Here is an 18,764-nt window from a genome sequence, read left to right as displayed (position 1 = left end):
GATGAAGGTATAGACTACAAAATTGATGGTACATGCTTAATACCATCTAGCTAGTGTAACTGATAACATGATGGGTCATTGGAGGCCCATGTAAAAGGCATTGCCAACCAACAGTTTGCTGAATGTGTTCAATTAAATAAATTAGAAAAGAAATTAAAACAACTATTTTACATATTTGAATAAGCTAGTTTTACCACTTTGAAAAGTATTTCCTTAAAATAATAATTCAGCCTATATACGTCCCACTGCTGGGCACAGGCCTCTTCTCATGCGCGAGAGGGCTCGGGCTATAGTCCCCACGCTAGCCCAATGCAGATTTATTTCCTTATATGACCATTTTTTTAAGTGTTATCGGTACTTTTTTATCAAATCAGTTATTACAAACAATTGGATAACAGGAAATAACTACATTTTAAATGATCTGTAATTTATATAAAACATATTAGAAAATCACTTACTGTAACTTCAAATTTGAGAGAAATTAACACTAAACTAATTTTACGGTTTAAAATAAATTGGGCAGGGCACATAGGCAGAATGAAAAATGACAGATGGACAAAAATAGCTACGAATTGGAATCCAAAAGTTGGCAAAAGAAAAAAGGGCAAACCAAAAACAAGATGGGGAAAAAGACCTCATAGAAACAATAGGAAAAAACTGGAAAGAAATGGCAATAGATAGACAAAAATGGAAGAAAATGCTGGACAAATACCTAAATATAATAGAAAAAGGGGATTCGGAAGAGGCCTAGGTCAAAAGACCTTACGAACATGTTCATAGGAATTGTTTATATAATAAGGAATTGTTAAATAGACTGCCAACAGTTTGTATAATAAAGGCTTTAATAATAATAATTTTACGGTTTACACTCGCATGATTTTAGTCACTTGCGCAACATGTTTCGGAGAGCCTAGGTCTCCTTTCTCAAGCACAACAGTGCTATGCGAAGCACGACCGTCGAGATTGCTGTTTGTGCTTGAGAAAGGAGACCTAGGCTCACCAAAACATGTTGCGTGAGTGACTAAAATCAAATGAGTGTAAACCATATGTCTCCCAATAGTTTAAATTCGAGAAATTAACACTATATTTTATTGGGATTATGATCAATGTAATTTGAAGTCTGTCCATCAGCATTTCTGCATTGAGTTTGCTTCTATTATGATATTTGATTTGCCAGACTCTTCTTTCTTGAAACTATGTGTCTGAAGGTAGCTAAATAATACAACTAGATAGCATTAATATCTATTACATATGTCAGTCACAACAGGTGAGATAATCAATAATGATAAATTAAAACAATAATAGGTATAACATCTTTGAGGACCTTATAAATTATGCTACATAGAGAATTACCAAATCACTTAGCTTCTTCTTTTTTGTTCTCTTCTGCTGTCAGCAGAGCGCTCTTAATGCCAACCTTCTTCAGTTCCTCCACAAGTTCCCCAGATTGGTGCATTTGCAACATGATGTCGCAGCCTCCTACAAACTCTCCATTTATGAATACTTGTGGAATCGTCGGCCAGTTGGAGTAATCTTTTATACCTGAAATATTACCAGGAAAAATTATAAAACATGGAAACTACAGTAAACAAAATTAATAGATAAGTAAAAAAATGATTTAATTTTGAACTTGTTCGAATGATAGAAGGTTCCACATCCTAAGATAAAACGATTGCATTGGGCACTCTGGAGGTTAACTTAACATAAACAAAGTCAAAAGATAATCTTTAAGAACAGCTTATAAGAGATCTGTCAAGAGTTACACAACTGAACTAAATAATGTCTAACCCTGTCGAATATCTTCGTTCGCGAGGACATCGTGGCTGTCATATGGCACCGCGTGCATCCGCATTATCTGCACAACAGCGTTACTGAATCCGCATCTCGGCGCATCGGGAACTCCTTTCATGAAGACTACCACTTTATTGTTTTTCACCATTTTATCAATTTTCTCCTTTACTCCAGCATCCGCAAAAGAGCGACATGATATTTTTAGAGCGTTATTATATATTGGCATAATACTTCTTCTAAATAAGACGTTCATTTTGCTAGGGATTATAGTTAAAAAATGTTTTAAGGAAAATTATTTTAGTCAGAAGAAAACAATTGAGAGTTTTTAGGTTAGCAATGACAGTGACATTTCAAAATTGAATGCATGAATGAAAATAATATTCAAAGCATTCAAACAACAGAATTATCCAACTCACGCATGATTTGAATTCCAATTTCCAAATTATTTATTTGTTAAACAACAAATAAATAATTTGGATTTGGATTTTTTTTTGTTGTTTGTGTTGTTGTTGTTTATGTGTATGTAGAACAGTAGGTCTTAAATTACAATATATTTTTTTAATACTATACATATAATGTTTTTTATGATTTTTAACGTTATTTAATAGATTTGGTTACTAAGATTTGTTTTGGTGAATGTTGGTTTGATTTGACAATCAAAAGTCTCTTCATAATGCGTGTAAAAAGAAATATCGGGCGCTTACAGAATTATCGTGTGCTGAAATGGAATACAATTGAACATAGTCTGTGGCGTTGACTGACATTGTGAAATTTCATTCACTGACTCACTCATTCATTGCAAAAAAAGCAGCTTTGCTTAGCCTTCTTTCTTGTCCTTTTGTGAATTCTTCTGAATAAAAGCGTTTATATCCATTAGTTCTGTGATAAAACGACTCAAAATGGAAAACGCTGAAGAAGTCTTTCATTTCTTAGAAGACTTTTCAAAACGAAAGCCTAAAACTATTCCCCAGGAACTCAACGAATACTTAGCATACGTAGCGCGTACCGGTGATCCCGTATACCAGTGGCCTTTAGTGAAATGTTTATTCAAAGAGAAGCTCTTGAACGTTATAACTGACTTCTACGAGACTACCCCGGGTATCGACATCCCGCCGTATCCGAACGTAGACCCGTTTAACTATGACATTATGAAGAACAGCTTGCTGGAACGCCTAGACGCTTTTACATCGGCACCATTTACCGTTCAAAGAATCTGCGAACTCCTGACGTTCCCTCGTAAGCAGTATAATAGAATAGACAAATTCATGAGGGCTATAGAGAAGAACATACTAGTTGTCAGCACACGTGAGCCCGGAGCTCAACGCCATCCTGAGCCTGAGAATGGAGAAGCCGTAGAACCAGTTGTGAACGGCTCCGACAGCAACTCTGAATATAATGTCGATGTAGAGATGGAGGATATGTCTTGGAAGGAGAATACAGAACAGCAAAGCTCCGAACCCCAGCCAAGCTCATCTGATACACATATTTCAGTAGACGATATAGAGGCGCGACTGCAAGCTAAGCAAAATACTCCAATGGAAACTCAGGACAAGACACCTACTGAGTATGAATCTGTTACTCCACCAGAGCTTAATGTCAGCACTGATGAACCTGTTCCAGAAAATAAAACTAGTGATACTGCAATACCTGAAATAATACCTGTGACTGAAGTTACTGAGAAATCAGACTCCACTGACATAGAAACAGCATCAGATGAAGCTAGAACTGAAGTTGAAATGAAATCAGATGTATCTGAGAATCCAGCCTTAATCATCCCAGAAATAACAGTTGATGATGCAGAAATGACTGAACAAAAGCTAATGGATCAAACAGCAGAATCAGAAAAAGAGGAACCTCAAAAAGAAGAGGTGCTTGAAAAGGCTGCTGATACTCCTGAAAAGAAGCCGAAGGAACCAGCCACAGAACAACCAGTCTCTACAGATGAAAGCAGCTCAGATTCAACCATGAAAGATGAAGAGCCTAAGCATATTTCTGAAGTTTCAACATCAAGCGAAGAAAGCTCATCAAGTGACAACACAGACGGAAATAGCAACTCTCCTAAAACTGATGAAAATATTACTGATACAATCCAAGAAGAATCAATCCAGGAAACATTAAAATTAGAGGATCCTGTGAAAGAAGACACTAAAGAACCAGAAATTCCACCCTGTGAAGAGAAAAAAGAGGATCCACAACCTGTGATTGAGTCTGATAATTATTCCATTTCTGACATAAGTTCAGGGTTGCCCCAACCACCAGTTGAAGCTCCTAGTCAAGAAGAGACTCCATCAGAAGAAGTAAAAGTTACACCAGAAATTGAGAAGAAAGAGGAGGCTAAGACTGAAAACATAGGGAAGGATACAGAAGGTGATTCATAAACTTGTCTTTTCAATTATTATAATATATTATTTATTATAATTATTTGCAACTTAAGAATGATAAAGAATTGGACATTCTGATCAAGAGGATGATGATGTTGAAGTTCAATAACCAACATTAGTAGTTGGAATAAAAAACAGCACACTTTTCAAGCCGAAATAAAAGTAGTAGAACACTGCCTAGCTGGAGAGAATTTTCACACATGGATTTGTTAGACAGGAAAATGGAGTCAACAAATATTGCATTTAATCATAACTTTCAAAATGATTCACCATTTTACATTATTTAGATCAGAGGTCTCCAAACTATAATCTAGAATCCTGCCGATCTGAACCAAAAAAAGCCAAATTACATACTATCTAGCCTATGAAAGGAAGCTAAAGCCTAGAGCTACCCTTTTGTGGACCCATGTGTTGGACAAATAAATTACCTATTGTGTCTGTATGCAGAATCAGTGTTTTTTTATAAGAGAATTAAACAATGGATTGTAATAATTTTATTTCATTTATTTACCTATTAACAATTTATTACATTCATACTTTGCCCTTGGGGGTCATCCATTAATTACATCACACGTTTAGGGGGAGGGAGGGGGTATAGAAAATGTGACAAGGGGGGGGGGGGTACACAAACTTTGTGACGTCACTTTAATCATCATCATCAGTAACCGAAGATTTATTTAAAGATTTTTATTCGCTGCACAGTTGAATAATAAGTTAATGGAACAATAATTGTTTTTATTCGTTTAAATTTTCTTTCCTAATCAGTTTTGGATTATAAAATTACTAATATTTCTTTAAGCAAAAATATTTTGATAAAATATTAATTCTATTTGCCGATTTCGTTGAAAACAAAATTGCCAAAAATGTGACGTCACACTAGGGGGAAGGGGTTTGCTAAATGTGACCATGTGTGACAAGGAGGGGGGGGCAAAAAACCTAGGAAAATCGTGTGATGTAATTAATGGATGACCCCTTGACCATCATACATTTCATGGAAGATTGTCAGGGACATAACAAATAACATAAAACCTATAATACCTTTCAATAATAATAAACTATACAATAACAATTGTTTGTTATTCACTAAATTCTACTGCTGCACCATCAAAATAATTATACTAAAAAATCACAGCTCATATTTCTATACAATTTGCTATAATACTATGTACAAGTTATTTACTCATCATCACTTCTTAGGGGTGTACCTTCTAACTTTGAGTTCGTTCCTCATGATTTTACCGGCAGCATTTCTTGGGATAGAGTCTAGAAAGGCGACTCCTCCTTCAAGGTGCTTGTACCTAGTTAGTTTAGACGCCACAAGGTCGTAGACTTGCTTCTCTGTGAGATTCTGTTTAGGTTTGAGAACAACGAACGCTCGGGGCACCTCGCCAGCTAGGGCGTGGGGTACGCCTACTACCGCCACGTCGGCTACTTCTGGCAGTTCCATTATTACGCTTTCGAGCTCCGTAGGAGATACCTGGGACAAAAGACGTTAAGTTAGTGATATGTCAGCAACATGGTAACACTCTAAACTAGAAAATGATGCATGTTCCTACGCTAATGAACGTTATAGACGGCGGTTAACCCTTATCCAGGCCATAGCAATCTACAAGGTTTTCCCAAAAAATCCAAATATATTCAAATCAATCCAGCTTTGATGATTCATTTGAAAACAAGACACATTTCCCGAAAGTGCATTCTAATTTGAACTTTAACCCAGAATGCTAAAGTTGAAATTCTATTGTCGCATATGTGGTCGATAAATCGTACTATGCCTGGAAAAGGGTTAAGGTAGCTGCGTGGCCAGCGGCAATAAAGTGACGAGCGATTTACTATATGTTTTATGGCATAAGAAATTTATGTGTACATCTCTAATGCTGTGTAAGTAAAAGAGACGCATATATCGCTGATTGCGTTGAAATTGCTGTAGAGTACTTTAATTTTCAACGAGACAATACTCGCCCGCAAAATGCACCCATTTACTCGCTGATCTGCGTAAAGTTTATTATTATTTATGAATCAGGCAGGCAGTTGAAACAACTGACTGACTGTTGAAGTTTGTATCGAAAAAGAGATCGACACCCCATGCATTCGCTAGTGGCATACGCTGCTCTCGCCAAGAAAAATAACTTGTTCTAACTGAATGAAAAAATATTCCATTTCGTAATATCTGGTGCGGTCGACAAGGTAGAAGTACTGGTCGTAGTACGCCACGTCGCCCGTGTGCAGCCAGCCCTCGGCGTCAAGCGTCTATTTGGTTGGCGCCTTGTTGTGTGTTGACCCAATATGTTTCCCATCTCGTACATACCTGGTTACCCTTAACCTTGATAAGCTCCTTGGTGCGGTCGACGATGTAGAAGTACTGGTCGTCATCGTAGTACGCCACGTCGCCCGTGTGCAGCCACCCGTCGGCGTCCAGCGTCTATTTGGTTGCCGCCTTGTTGTGTGTTGACCCAACATGTTTCCCATCTCGTACATACCTGGTTACTCTTGACCTTGATGAGCTCCTTGGTGCGGTCGACGATGTAGAAGTACTGGTCGTCATCGTAGTACGCCACGTCGCCCGTGTGCAGCCACCCGTCGGCGTCCAGCGTCTATTTGGTTGCCGCCTTGTTGTGTGTTGACCCAACATGTTTCCCATCTCGTACATACCTGGTTACCCTTAACCTTGATGAGCTCCTTGGTGCGGTCGACGATGTAGAAGTACTGGTCGTCATCGTAGTACGCCACGTCGCCCGTGTGCAGCCACCCGTCGGCGTCCAGCGTCTATTTGGTTGCCGCCTTGTTGTGTGTTGACCCAACATGTTTCCCATCTCGTACATACCTGGTTACTCTTGACCTTGATGAGCTCCTTGGTGCGGTCGACGATGTAGAAGTACTGGTCGTCATCGTAGTACGCCACGTCGCCCGTGTGCAGCCACCCGTCGGTGTCCAGCGTCTATTTGGTTGCCGCCTTGTTGTGTGTTGACCCAACATGTTTCCCATCTCGTACATACCTGGTTACCCTTAACCTTGATGAGCTCCTTGGTGCGGTCGACGATGTAGAAGTACTGGTCGTCATCGTAGTACGCCACGTCGCCCGTGTGCAGCCACCCGTCGGCGTCCAGCGTCTATTTGGTTGCCGCCTTGTTGTGTGTTGACCCAACATGTTTCCCATCTCGTACATACCTGGTTACCCTTAACCTTGATGAGCTCCTTGGTGCGGTTGACGATGTAGAAGTACTGGTCGTCATCGTAGTACGCCACGTCGCCCGTGTGCAGCCACCCGTCGGCGTCCAGCGTCTATTTGGTTGCCGCCTTGTTGTGTGTTGACCCAACATGTTTCCCATCTCGTACATACCTGGTTACCCTTAACCTTGATGAGCTCCTTGGTGCGGTCGACGATGTAGAAGTACTGGTCGTCATCGTAGTACGCCACGTCGCCGGTGTGCAGCCACCCGTCGGCGTCCAGCGTCTCTTTGGTTGCCGCCTCGTTGTTCCAGTAGCCTTTCATTACCTGCGCCACATTGAAGACCGTTAGAATACAACATTCAAATATGACCTATTTGTTAAGGTATATATATACACCTTAAAGGTAAATTCTTTCATATTTTAACATTTATGGGGATCTGAAACAAACAGGGTAGGTATGACTATGCCATTGTATTCTAAAATATGACAGTGAGTACGATCATCATGTGCTCCTGGATTTTTGCAGGCCGAGCATTTAATCCACGGTCACGTGGCGACTTTCCAATGAGCAAGATAAGAATCAGTACTGTACGAGTCGATTCACATAAAAGAGCTAGAGGCGGAACGTATTTTAGAGTCGAATTAGATCCTTTTACATTGTAGTTACATTCCATATTTAAACCGCAAGAGCACCCGACCCGACAGGAGTCAGTATTGTACAAGATTCCCATGAAAGAGCTGCAGATGGTGCGCATCTTATAGTTCGTGTCATCCACAATCCACAATGACACGCAGATTTGCCAAATCTAACTTTTAATAACGTGACACTACGATTCAAGGCCCGCGTCTTCGTGAAAAACACGATCTATACTGAAGTTAAGGGAGTTAGGACCTTCTATACGGTAATTACTTTTTAAATTCAGCCCCGTTAGCCCCGAGCAGTCAAAAGCGTGAGGTGCTGTGTAGCATTGCCACTTAGTCGTGGATACTGTAAGTTTAAGTAGGTATAAAAGGTTTAAATTCCTTTGAGTTTAGAAGAGCTTTAACTTCAACTTCTGCCGTCTGATATAAGTTGTGTATAACAGTACCTGCGGTCCTCTAATTAACAGCTCCCCCGACTTGTGCGGGCCCAGCATGTCGCCGCTGGTGAGCGACACGACCTTGCCCTGCGTGCTGGGCACGAGCTGCCCCACGGACCCCACCTTGTTGTACGGGTACACGTACGGCGTCATCAGCGCCACGGGCGCGCTCTCGGTCATGCCGTACCCTGCAATCAATCCAACTTGTAATTATTGGGATTGGGAATGACGGTTACTGAGTTCATTTATGGATAGCTGGCACCGCTAATTAACAGTAGCAATAAGAGAATTCTAGATACACATAAAAGTAGGACGAGAACAATCAATAATAATAAAACGGCGCAAATGCCGTACTATCTCGCATTCCCCATCTTTACAATCAGGAATTTGACTCAACGGATCCTTTTAATAGCCCTAAAAATAAGTTTAAAAATGACGTATTAAATATATTACTTAACAAAAACAGATGAATATAATATTTATTTAGTGTTTTAATAGTTTCTAAAGATTTACCAAATACTGTTGTAAATGTTAATCCTATATTATACTGTAGGAGTACTCATCATTGGCATCTTGGCTTAAAACATATTTTGGTATTTGATGCAAGGGATGCTCCCTAACCAAGCCCATTACATAAAATGTAGTAAGTATAACAGTTACTTTACAGGAGCGCTAAATAGTGATCTTTGGGTAAAAGCGTGATCACTTAAATTATTTACAAGAGCAATATAAATAAATTAAAACAACTATTAACGTTAATGCACACCTATCAACTTTATACAAGCATTTGTACCTCCCTCTAACTTCAATTTTCATGTTGACCTACTGTTACTGTGGGCTTGCACAGTTTCACTTTAAATATTACTTACTTTGTTTTACTAATAATATATCTGTATATTATTTTGCAACCAACGGATAACTGTTATTGGCCTAATACTATGTAAAAATACCTATGTAAATTATATATCGACAGCTGTTGTTGTCCTGAATACCAATAAAATAAATAAATAAAATAAAATAAAAAGTAGAAAACCCTAGTCTGAATACGCAAACTATAACATATACATACACCTGTATATAAGTTACATATTATAAATAAATATATGCATACATAAACAAATAATATATATAAATAGTACTCAGTTCTAATATCAGGAGTCTAATAATCACAACTTTATAGTACATATATAAAAGTACAACACCATCTACTTTTAACTTTCTAAATACAAAACTTTATAGCTGAGCGCGATACTTTAATAGGTACCATGACTAATAAATGCCTTTTTACTTAGGTATGTTTATTGATCGTGGTGAGACAATTTAGTTTGGGACATTGATATTTGCCTGTTTGTTGTAATAAGCACCTGAGACAGCGTTCTATTTTCAATTGAACACCACATACTTCTTCTTGATTAATTGGGAATTGCCATAAATAACTAAATACCTACTGAATACAAACTTACTAAGGGGCAGTTTCACCAACCACAATGAAATTTCCCATACAATAAAATTTGGTGAACGTTTTAACGGTGACAGACTGGTGCAGCCAACTCTAAGTTTAAATATGCGCGTATGCCGCTTTTGGGCATATTCATTATAATACGAATCGAATGTGTCGGCAAAATAACACAAACCTTGTAACAAACGGATCTCATCCTTAGTCTTCTCGCATTTAAGCAGGAATTTCTCCAGCATACTGTCCGTAGTCGGCGCCGCGCCCACCATGATTGTTTCCACAAACTGCAAGTGCTCCTTCTTGACGGACGGGTGCGTGGCGAGGAACGCCAGCAGCGACGGCACCACGAACAGCGTCGTGGGCTGGTATTCCGACAGGCACTTGATGTAGTCTTCTGGGGTAAATCTGAAGAAAAAAACGTGAATTTGTGGGGATGTGAAAACACCCTAGTGAAAAGGGTAGGCACACCCAATATTAGGTACCAAGTATAAGTATAAATATCATTCATAAGAAAAAGATGAATATACCCCGTTAGTCCTTGTGGTTGGTGGCTTATTATTATCAGCCAACAGAACATCTAATGCCAGACTGGGGCCTCACTCAGAATAGGCCCTTAACCCTTTTCCAGGCATAGTACGATTCATCGACCACATACGCGCCAACAGAATTTCAACCTTAACCATCCGATTTAAGGTTCAAATTAGATTGCACCTTCGGAAAATGTGACTTGTCTTCAAATGAATCATCAAAGCTGGATTTATCGGAATATATTTGAATTTTTTGGGAAAACCTTGTAGATTGGTGCGGCCTGGAAAAGGGTTAAATAAAAACGGACTCCTTACCAGACTCGGACTACCTGTTTGACTAATAAGTAGTAAGTTGGTTGACTATACGTTAGTTAGGTAGTTTGACTAATTCAAATTAAGCAAACGAGACGAGAGTTACCTAGGCATACTGACGACGTGGTAGCCGAGAGTGAGGTTATAGTTTAGCACCCCATTGAACCCGTAGATGTGGAAAAATGGCGGTACCGTTAGCACCACGTCGCCTTTGCCTGAAACACGGACATATAATCATAAAACACCATACCATAATTTATTTATTTATCAGAATTCATAAATTAATTTATTTATTTATTTACTTATGAGTATTCCATGAATAAATTAATTAATCTGCGTGTGCGTATTTGTTTACGCATATTTTTACGAAATTAAAACAAATAAATTGCGTTGATTCGCATGTCCGCTTTGGCAACGCACAGGAAAACTTGAGTCTTAAATTCTAAAATATAAGGCTACTTTCCTACCGCTGATGATAAGCTACGAGCGAGAGCATTCCTTGAGGCTAAGTGTTTTTCTACGAACATGTTATACTGGTTTTCTCTTTTAGAAAAATATACCTACTGCTTTTTTCACGCTCAATCCATATCTATTTAATACACATATGTTTTGCATTTTCTCGCTGTTGGTCGCTATTGGTTGGTAGCTTTTGTATATGTTGAATGTAATCAAGTGCGTAAGTAGTTACGTATGCATTATCTGGGTTTTAAAGTGTACATAAAGCAGTCCAGCAAACTATATTTAAAAAATCTTACCCTTTTCTCCCTCATACTTCATCATCTTCGGCCACTGGACCTGCTTCAAGTTGCACACAAGGTTCTTGTGCGTCAGCATGACACCTTTGGGCATGCCTGTGGTGCCGCTGGAGTAGGGAATGAGGCAGACATCGTCGGCGTTCACTTCGGGAAGGTCTGCCTCGTGGTCCGCCATCAGTAGCGGCTTCAGTCCATATACACCTGTAGATTGAATACTTTCTATCAACTTACAAAATTAAGTGTAAAGTACGAGGACAAGAAAAATGATAATCCTTTTTTGGCATAAAATATTATTCTTCATACAAGTGCTTACTTTTTTTACAGCAGCCATCTACTAACTCACCAAGAAGATTCTAACCAACCCACACTCATGAGGTTGAGATGTTTTATATATCTTTCAACAGTAGGTGATATTGTAATCATATTGCATTTTCATAATGACTTATGCCAAATTTGAGCCCAATCGAACCAGGAAGACCCACCCAAACAATTCAAACATACGAACACAGGCACTTAACTTATAATTTTGGGGGCCCTTGGCCGGGAGTTCACTTCGACCCATCGTGATCATTTGCGTAATCACATTTTGCCTGCCTACTACAGAGCTTTATCGCTAGATAGTCGATGGAGATTATATTTATGTGATGGATAATGGAGCTCAAGGCGTGCTTTGAATTCCTTTGGTTACAGGATACCCTTCTCGAATCTGTCTGCCGAGGACGTGACATAGGCACTTGCTAACTAATTAGGAACTAACACAGCCACCAAATACCACAAATACCAAATATGGACGTCTCCTATAGGATGACATATAGTACTGACCATCCTGGTGTTCAATATCGCTGCCGACCCAAATCGTGCCCTTGTAGTCCTTGAGAGACTTCGCCACCTCGGTAGCAACGGGCATGAACATCTCGATGGTCGCGATGCATTTTACGTTGCAATCCGTGAATTGCCTTCTCACTTCATCTACAAAAGAAATACATAGGTATCTTAAACATTAAGTTCATATTGTAGGCACGTAAGTTATCAGCGGCGCTTATGAAGTAACTGTATGGGGATATGACATCGATTGCTCAAGTCCGAAATTAAAGGTTCGGAAGGGCATTTCTAACAATAGATATTTTTTTGACTAATCCCAAGAAAATCGTACTTACGCTTCTACTGTTGCATGGTGAGATATATTAAGTAGTAGTCACTTTGAACTTTATTAGCTTGTCCTGGGCTTTTTTACGATTTATCTTGTGAAGCAATCTAAACAGACAGAAGGAAATGCGAGCACGAAAATGCCAAACCCCAAAACAAAAATATTCTGATTTTATCTTGTACTCGAACAACTACTTATGTGAGTACCAACCCATAAGCAATTATCAAGTAAGCAATGTCACTAGCAATTTACGATTATTATTATGTGAACCTTGAACCTGCCACAATTACCTCTTCTATCATAATTATCTCGGCGCTAAGTGTGTTTACACAACAGAGCGTGCTGCTACTACAGATTGTATGAGATATAAGTTACACATGTCATGAGATAAGCATGTCTGTGTGCAGTCTAGAAAGCATATGATATCTTGATATCAGTAGCAACAGATGAATGAAAGGCCTCATTATCATTAAATAATGTATAAATATTTAAGGATTGTGTCCTTGCCGGGATTCGAACCCAGGACCTCCGGCTTCATAGGCAGGGCCACTATCGACCAGTTAAGCTAGGAGGCCGTTGAGCACGTTGGCTCTGGGCAGCGTATTCAGTGTTTTTTTTTAATTGGGAATAATCTCAGTGCATTCGTTTTATGCCAAAAAGTACCTATATAATCACCTATATCTTCAATTTAACAGCAAAAATTGCATCTCTTATCAAGTTCGCAAACGTCCACTTATTATATATTAGGGACTTTACATATCCTAATTCTTTGTGACTTCCTTGTACAGTCAGCATCAAAAGTAGCGGATCAAATTACGTTTCATATGTATCTACCATTCTATAACAGCTTAACAAAAAGTGATGTCTTTAATATAGAACAACTAAGACTGTAAAAGATATTCTTTTGAACGCGAATTCTAGAAATTTATCTATATTTGGAAAAGTTATCTAGAATATCAGATACTTTTGGCGCGTTGTTTCATCCGCTACTTTTGATGCTGACTGTACATAAAGTTTAACTACAGAATATACGCAGGGTCCGCGAAGTGAGCATACCGCAACCCAAGACCCAGAGATCTGTGGTATTGTCTATTTACTAAGTCCTAGCCAAAATAATCTAAACCATAGTTAAAAACAGCTGCTGAATAAATATATATAATAATAAATTAATTTATTCGACCCTGCATGACAAGATCATATACCTGTACCGATTATGAATTAAAAAACTTAATTAAGGTTAGGCATAATTGTGCCTGTTGCTAAGTATTATTTGAGTCATCATAGGTAAAATGTCACAACAGCTAAAATATGACCTTGCTACTGGCAGTAAAAGTGATTATAAAAGCATTATTTGATCACATAAACTCAAATTTATTGATGTTATCAGGTTGCGATTTACCTGAATATCAAATACCATCGTTTTGCTTAGTATTACATACCTACTAAAACTCATTTTACATACGAGTATCTATGTAGAGTTCTTCCTATCAAAGTATGTTCTAATTTTGCACTAGAACGAAATCTAATTTACATTATTAAGTTTTTAATTTAACGTTACAAATTAAATATTTAAAAAAAATAACATGGGTAAAATAAAGGTAGGTAACCATATAACAATGACGCACCAAAGCAATTACTCTGGTGCCTACATTAAATAAATAAAATATCTTGCAAAAAAATTGTCAAGACATGCGCAAATAAATACAAGACGACAAGTGTTACAACGTAACTGCATGTAGGTACCAACTGTAAGCCACTGACCTATTTACAAATAAGAATAGCGTAACTACGGACAAAAACGAATATGTACCTAAAGTAAAACCATCATTGTTACATGTCCTACATGCAGCTCATTATCATTGAGTCAATATTATGGTGGACTTTAGAACTGCATCATTCAATTGCAGCTATTTCGTTCGCCTTTTAAACGTTTCAGCTCTATTTTAAAACCAGCACTGCCTCGATGCTTAATCTAACTAGCGTATGCAAGACATAAGCAGGAACTATAATTGCATTGATCACAAGTCTAGTTAAAGTTTAAGTCCTATATGCAATAACAAAAACTTCGACGTATTTGAAACTCCCTCCGAATACAGAGTTCAAGCTCACCGGTTCGCCAGGTGTTGATTGTCAGGACTAGATGGATCTTTTCTTCGGATATCCGAACGCGCCAGCAACATATAAGCAGCATTAAATTTGTTTATCGCAATTATTATTTAAACCATAGATTATCATGATTATGTCCTTAGAATACATTGTGTTATAAACCAAACGGGGAAGTGAGGATAATCTGGACATCACTATTGCGTTATCCGGATGCACCACTGTGATAACCGCCGTAGAATGAAGAGGTTTAATGAACTTAACTAGTATCACCTATTACATAAGTATCTTACCGGAGGTCGTGGCTAAATAAGATTGGGACAACGTATGCCTGCAGATCAGGCAGGGTGAGATCTATCTTCATAGTGTTTCAATTTCAGACGCCTAACAAGGCCATGTACAGCATGTGATTATCAAACTTATTGCCTAAACCATAACAATTACAAATGCACTCACCAGCAGTGTACAGAGGATTCGCGAACGTCACAACTAAGCCGGCCTTCATAGCTCCGTAGATAAGGACCACGAACTCCGGCAGGTTGGGCAGGATGAGGCCGATCTTCTCTCCTTGCTTCATCTTCAGGGCTCCAGCGAGGCCATTGGCGCAGCGCTCGATCATGAGCTGCATCATGCTGTAGTCGTAGCCACGCCCCGATGCGCCGCATGTCTGGTATTAATCTTATATTATAACATTGATTGCACAGGTTGTTAAAGCTTAAATAACTTAGTAGGTCCTTAGTTAACTTGTATAAGTTAGATTTCTACAATTCCAAAGTATCGAAGATCTCCGAGCACCTTATAGAAACCTTTTCCTAAAAATTTTAGACTACAATCATAACAAAGCGTAAACAATGTATCTGTGATAGGAACTCCACTATAAACCCTACCAAAGTAGAGTCAGTACCTACCAAAGTAGAGTCAACTCTACCAAAAAATAAATACCTACGCTCCCTACCTTTTCTATTTTCCTCGAAAAGAAATAACTAAATCGTAACATAACGGCAAAGTCATACGTCGGTCGCGTGACGCAAGCAGATCACATTCGAGATCAATTTATTCATGCATACAAGAAAAATGTTATTGAGTACAGTTTGCTGTGCGGTGTAAACGCTTGTCGCGTTTCAGCTTATTTCGTTAAAAAAAGCGTACGAGGTTGCTGCACAGCGGAATGGAAGTAAGGATTTACTTATACTCATACTCATAATCTTTATTGCATATCACATTGTATCTAAACCTATTAAATAGAATTGTATAAAACGTGACACCCTGAAGGGCGCAGCAAACAGTTTATTCAAGAGGAGATCGGGTTTTTTGTACAAGATATTATATAATTATTATTTATTGTATAGGTACTTTATTAATTGCAATTATTGGTCGTTAAAAAAATCATTTATTGTATAATAAGCTTTTTACATGAGATGATGTTTTAGTTTTTTAAAGAATTCATTGTCGGACTTCGTGTTATTTATTTCGTTACTGATTTTGTTGAATATTTTTATTGCCATAGAGTTAGGACTTTTAGTTTTTTAGAAGATTAGTGTTTTAAGAAGATTTATTTAATTATCTTGGTAACACTTGCCTAATTTAAAATTACCTTAATCTATACTCTGATATTATATCTGTCTTCGCAATGTATTTTATTACTATTCGTTTATCGGTAAACGTTTGCGCCAGTGACCCACCTAGTGGATTTCACGTCACGCATTTATTTTTCCCCGACCTGCGTAAGTCGTAGTCGGCGTAGCTCTACGAAAGCTCGGCGATAATTTGAAAGTAGAAAACATTGTCAGTGCAAATGCCATTCAGCGGATTTGTCTTGTGGAAAAGTATATTATAGTCATTTTTTTTTCTATTATTTATTTTTTATATTAATACCACTGAAGCAGGTATGCTTCTGTGGCATAATACGTAGTTGATAAACCTGACTTACCTAACTGGATATTGATAACTACATACTTCACAAAAAAACACATTTATATGCTCTACAGAGACTCAGTAGATATGCGGGTATTAAGCAGGAACCGACCTAATAGACTTAAATAGACAATACGAATATATAAATAAATAAGTAAATAGCCAGAAACTAATAATCTCAGTCAAATTCCAAGATAGCATTACAAATCGGGCCAATGGTCAGTAACCTTTGATATTGAGATATCCGATTCTTACTCTACCGATTTCAATTGGCAATATTCCATCCCGCGTAAACGACTTTGAAACAATTCCCAAACATATGTTACCTAATGAACCGCAAAAAGACAGCCGGGAAAAAGGTGTGGCGTTTCGAGTGTATACATATATAGCGCCGCTACTTTTTGAAATCTGTCATTTATTATAGGACAAAAAACGACTTCAAAAAGGATAAAATAAAATATTATCCCTTTTATATATGCGTTAGAAACTGATACTTTTGAAGTCTGTCCAAAGCCAACACGCAGGAAGGTATCATTAAATCGAACTCAGTCGTCAATCTCTTACTTTCCGGCTGTGGACTGTAATGTATTTTTCATGATAATAACGAAAATTATCAATGATGCTCTAATTGCACAGGAAACTGATAAGTTACGACACGAAACCTTGCAAAATATGCAATAAAGCTGGCAAACTGCAGTCGGCATATGCACTGTGCGGGTTAGTTGCATTATCTATTTGCGACTGACTAATCAGCAATTACTACACACCTACGCGTGAAGTCTAGTGGGTCTGTTTATTTACAGTCACTGGGTTTGCGCCACGCTATCAATAGGACGCTAGACTAACCGACATACACACATACGAGTATGCGGACTGGTATTAAAAGTTGGGAAAGTTATGCCTGGAGTAGGACTTTGGAAAAATTACAAGACTTGTATTTATACTCTGCTTTGATACAACATAACATAACAATTGATTTCACCCATTTCCCCTAATTTACCGACTGCCCGATGGTCGAAATACGGAAACTGGGTCATTATCTTAGTTTCAAACAAAACGAAGCGAGCGAACGAATTCGTCAATAAGGATGCATTTATTTAACATGAAAAAATGTGTACACTTTAGTAGTTAACAGATGGGCGCAAAATATCACGGCAGATTGATTATGTTAACACGCTCCCTGCTGGAGAGGTCGAAAAATAATAACAAGTTTGCTGGAACTTTCAGAGATCATTGCAGGCGGCCTTACGTTTTAAACATAATTAACGGTCTCGTTATGTGGACATTACAAGCATGTCACCGATGCTACCTTGGTGCATAAAAATTGCGGAAGAGATGTTATAATGTTATGTTGTATTTTTTTGTCAAGACCGCCGCGTGGCTGCCAAAAGCGTTATACCGTAGCCTCAACCTTCGGATAGGGACTATTTATAATTATCTCGTATCCGTATGGCGGAGCAGTGAACTTTGTACTGCATGTAAATAACTAAATTGATGATCGGAGCAATGCAATGCACGCTATGCACGTGCATTCATTTGCCGCTGTTTGATTAACTATTCGATGCATTGCTTGCATTTAGTTCGTCGCACGCTCATATTAATTAAATTCCTGCAAAATAACTAGGTACTCATATTTACTTACGCAGGAGTATTTTGAACACGAAATTAATAATGCAGAACCCTAAAAACAGCGGATTTTTTAAACCTAAAGGAATAAGACAAGAAAAACTTATAGTATACAAATAGAAGTATTAAATTAAAAGCACTCACCACACAAGGCTTATCCGACCATAACTCGACGTCCCGAAACACGTAATCCGTCAAAGTTTCTTTCCCGATTTCAATCTCACCCCATGTCGAAGTCAAATACTTGCCCTCGACGACAGGGGCAGCCTTCGTAGCGAAGCACCTGTTGTTTAACACATTCCGAAGTATTTTAGTTTTACGGGTCAATTTAGGGGGAGAGTTTAGGATCTTTACAAAATTGCCGCGCAAAACTTTCAAATGAGACATGGTTGCGCGCGAGTTTTCGCGGGAAGGAGCGGCGTACGAATGTGCGGCGCGAGCGCAGACCAAGTATTTCCTTTGGTTGCAGCGAGAGTTCTTGGATGAGCCAGTATAATCGTAA

At 38.4% G+C, this 18,764-nt stretch overlaps 4 protein-coding genes across 4 annotated transcripts in view; 2 read left to right on the top strand and 2 right to left on the bottom strand.

The window, feature by feature from the left end:
- Positions 1 to 1,230: 1,230 nt before the first annotated feature.
- Positions 1,231 to 2,137, bottom strand: LOC133525784 (uncharacterized monothiol glutaredoxin ycf64-like). The gene is made up of 2 exons (XM_061862172.1): positions 1,789 to 2,137; positions 1,231 to 1,542 (listed from the first exon to the last, which is right to left on the bottom strand). The coding sequence occupies exons 1-2, from the start codon at positions 2,042 to 2,044 to the stop codon at positions 1,358 to 1,360; spliced, it is 441 nt and encodes a 146-aa protein (XP_061718156.1). The 5' UTR covers positions 2,045 to 2,137; the 3' UTR covers positions 1,231 to 1,357.
- Positions 2,138 to 2,322: 185 nt separating this feature from the next.
- On the top strand, positions 2,323 to 4,664 carry LOC133525778 (serine/threonine-protein phosphatase 4 regulatory subunit 2-like). Its single transcript, XM_061862163.1, has one exon. The coding sequence runs from the start codon at positions 2,691 to 2,693 to the stop codon at positions 4,167 to 4,169; it is 1,479 nt and encodes a 492-aa protein (XP_061718147.1). The 5' UTR covers positions 2,323 to 2,690; the 3' UTR covers positions 4,170 to 4,664.
- Positions 4,652 to 18,714, bottom strand: LOC133525788 (probable 4-coumarate--CoA ligase 1). The gene is made up of 9 exons (XM_061862180.1): positions 18,407 to 18,714; positions 15,179 to 15,389; positions 12,295 to 12,441; positions 11,473 to 11,673; positions 10,824 to 10,932; positions 10,057 to 10,283; positions 8,432 to 8,610; positions 7,513 to 7,668; positions 4,652 to 5,649 (listed from the first exon to the last, which is right to left on the bottom strand). The coding sequence occupies exons 1-9, from the start codon at positions 18,647 to 18,649 to the stop codon at positions 5,359 to 5,361; spliced, it is 1,764 nt and encodes a 587-aa protein (XP_061718164.1). The 5' UTR covers positions 18,650 to 18,714; the 3' UTR covers positions 4,652 to 5,358.
- The window catches only part of LOC133525777 (fatty-acid amide hydrolase 2-like), a 31,685-nt gene continuing 28,316 nt past the window's right edge, over positions 15,396 to 18,764 (top strand). Inside the window, exon 1 of the mRNA XM_061862159.1 lies at positions 15,396 to 15,896. Coding sequence (XP_061718143.1) covers positions 15,891 to 15,896 — 6 coding nt within the window. The 5' untranslated portion in view covers positions 15,396 to 15,890. The remainder of the gene's footprint in view (positions 15,897 to 18,764) is intronic.

The sequence above is a fragment of the Cydia pomonella genome, chromosome 15 (genome assembly GCF_033807575.1).
Source record: "Cydia pomonella isolate Wapato2018A chromosome 15, ilCydPomo1, whole genome shotgun sequence".
Lineage (NCBI taxonomy): Eukaryota > Metazoa > Arthropoda > Insecta > Lepidoptera > Tortricidae > Cydia > Cydia pomonella.
Note: the sequence above shows the minus strand (reverse complement) of the source record. Positions and strands in the feature narration are given on the sequence as shown.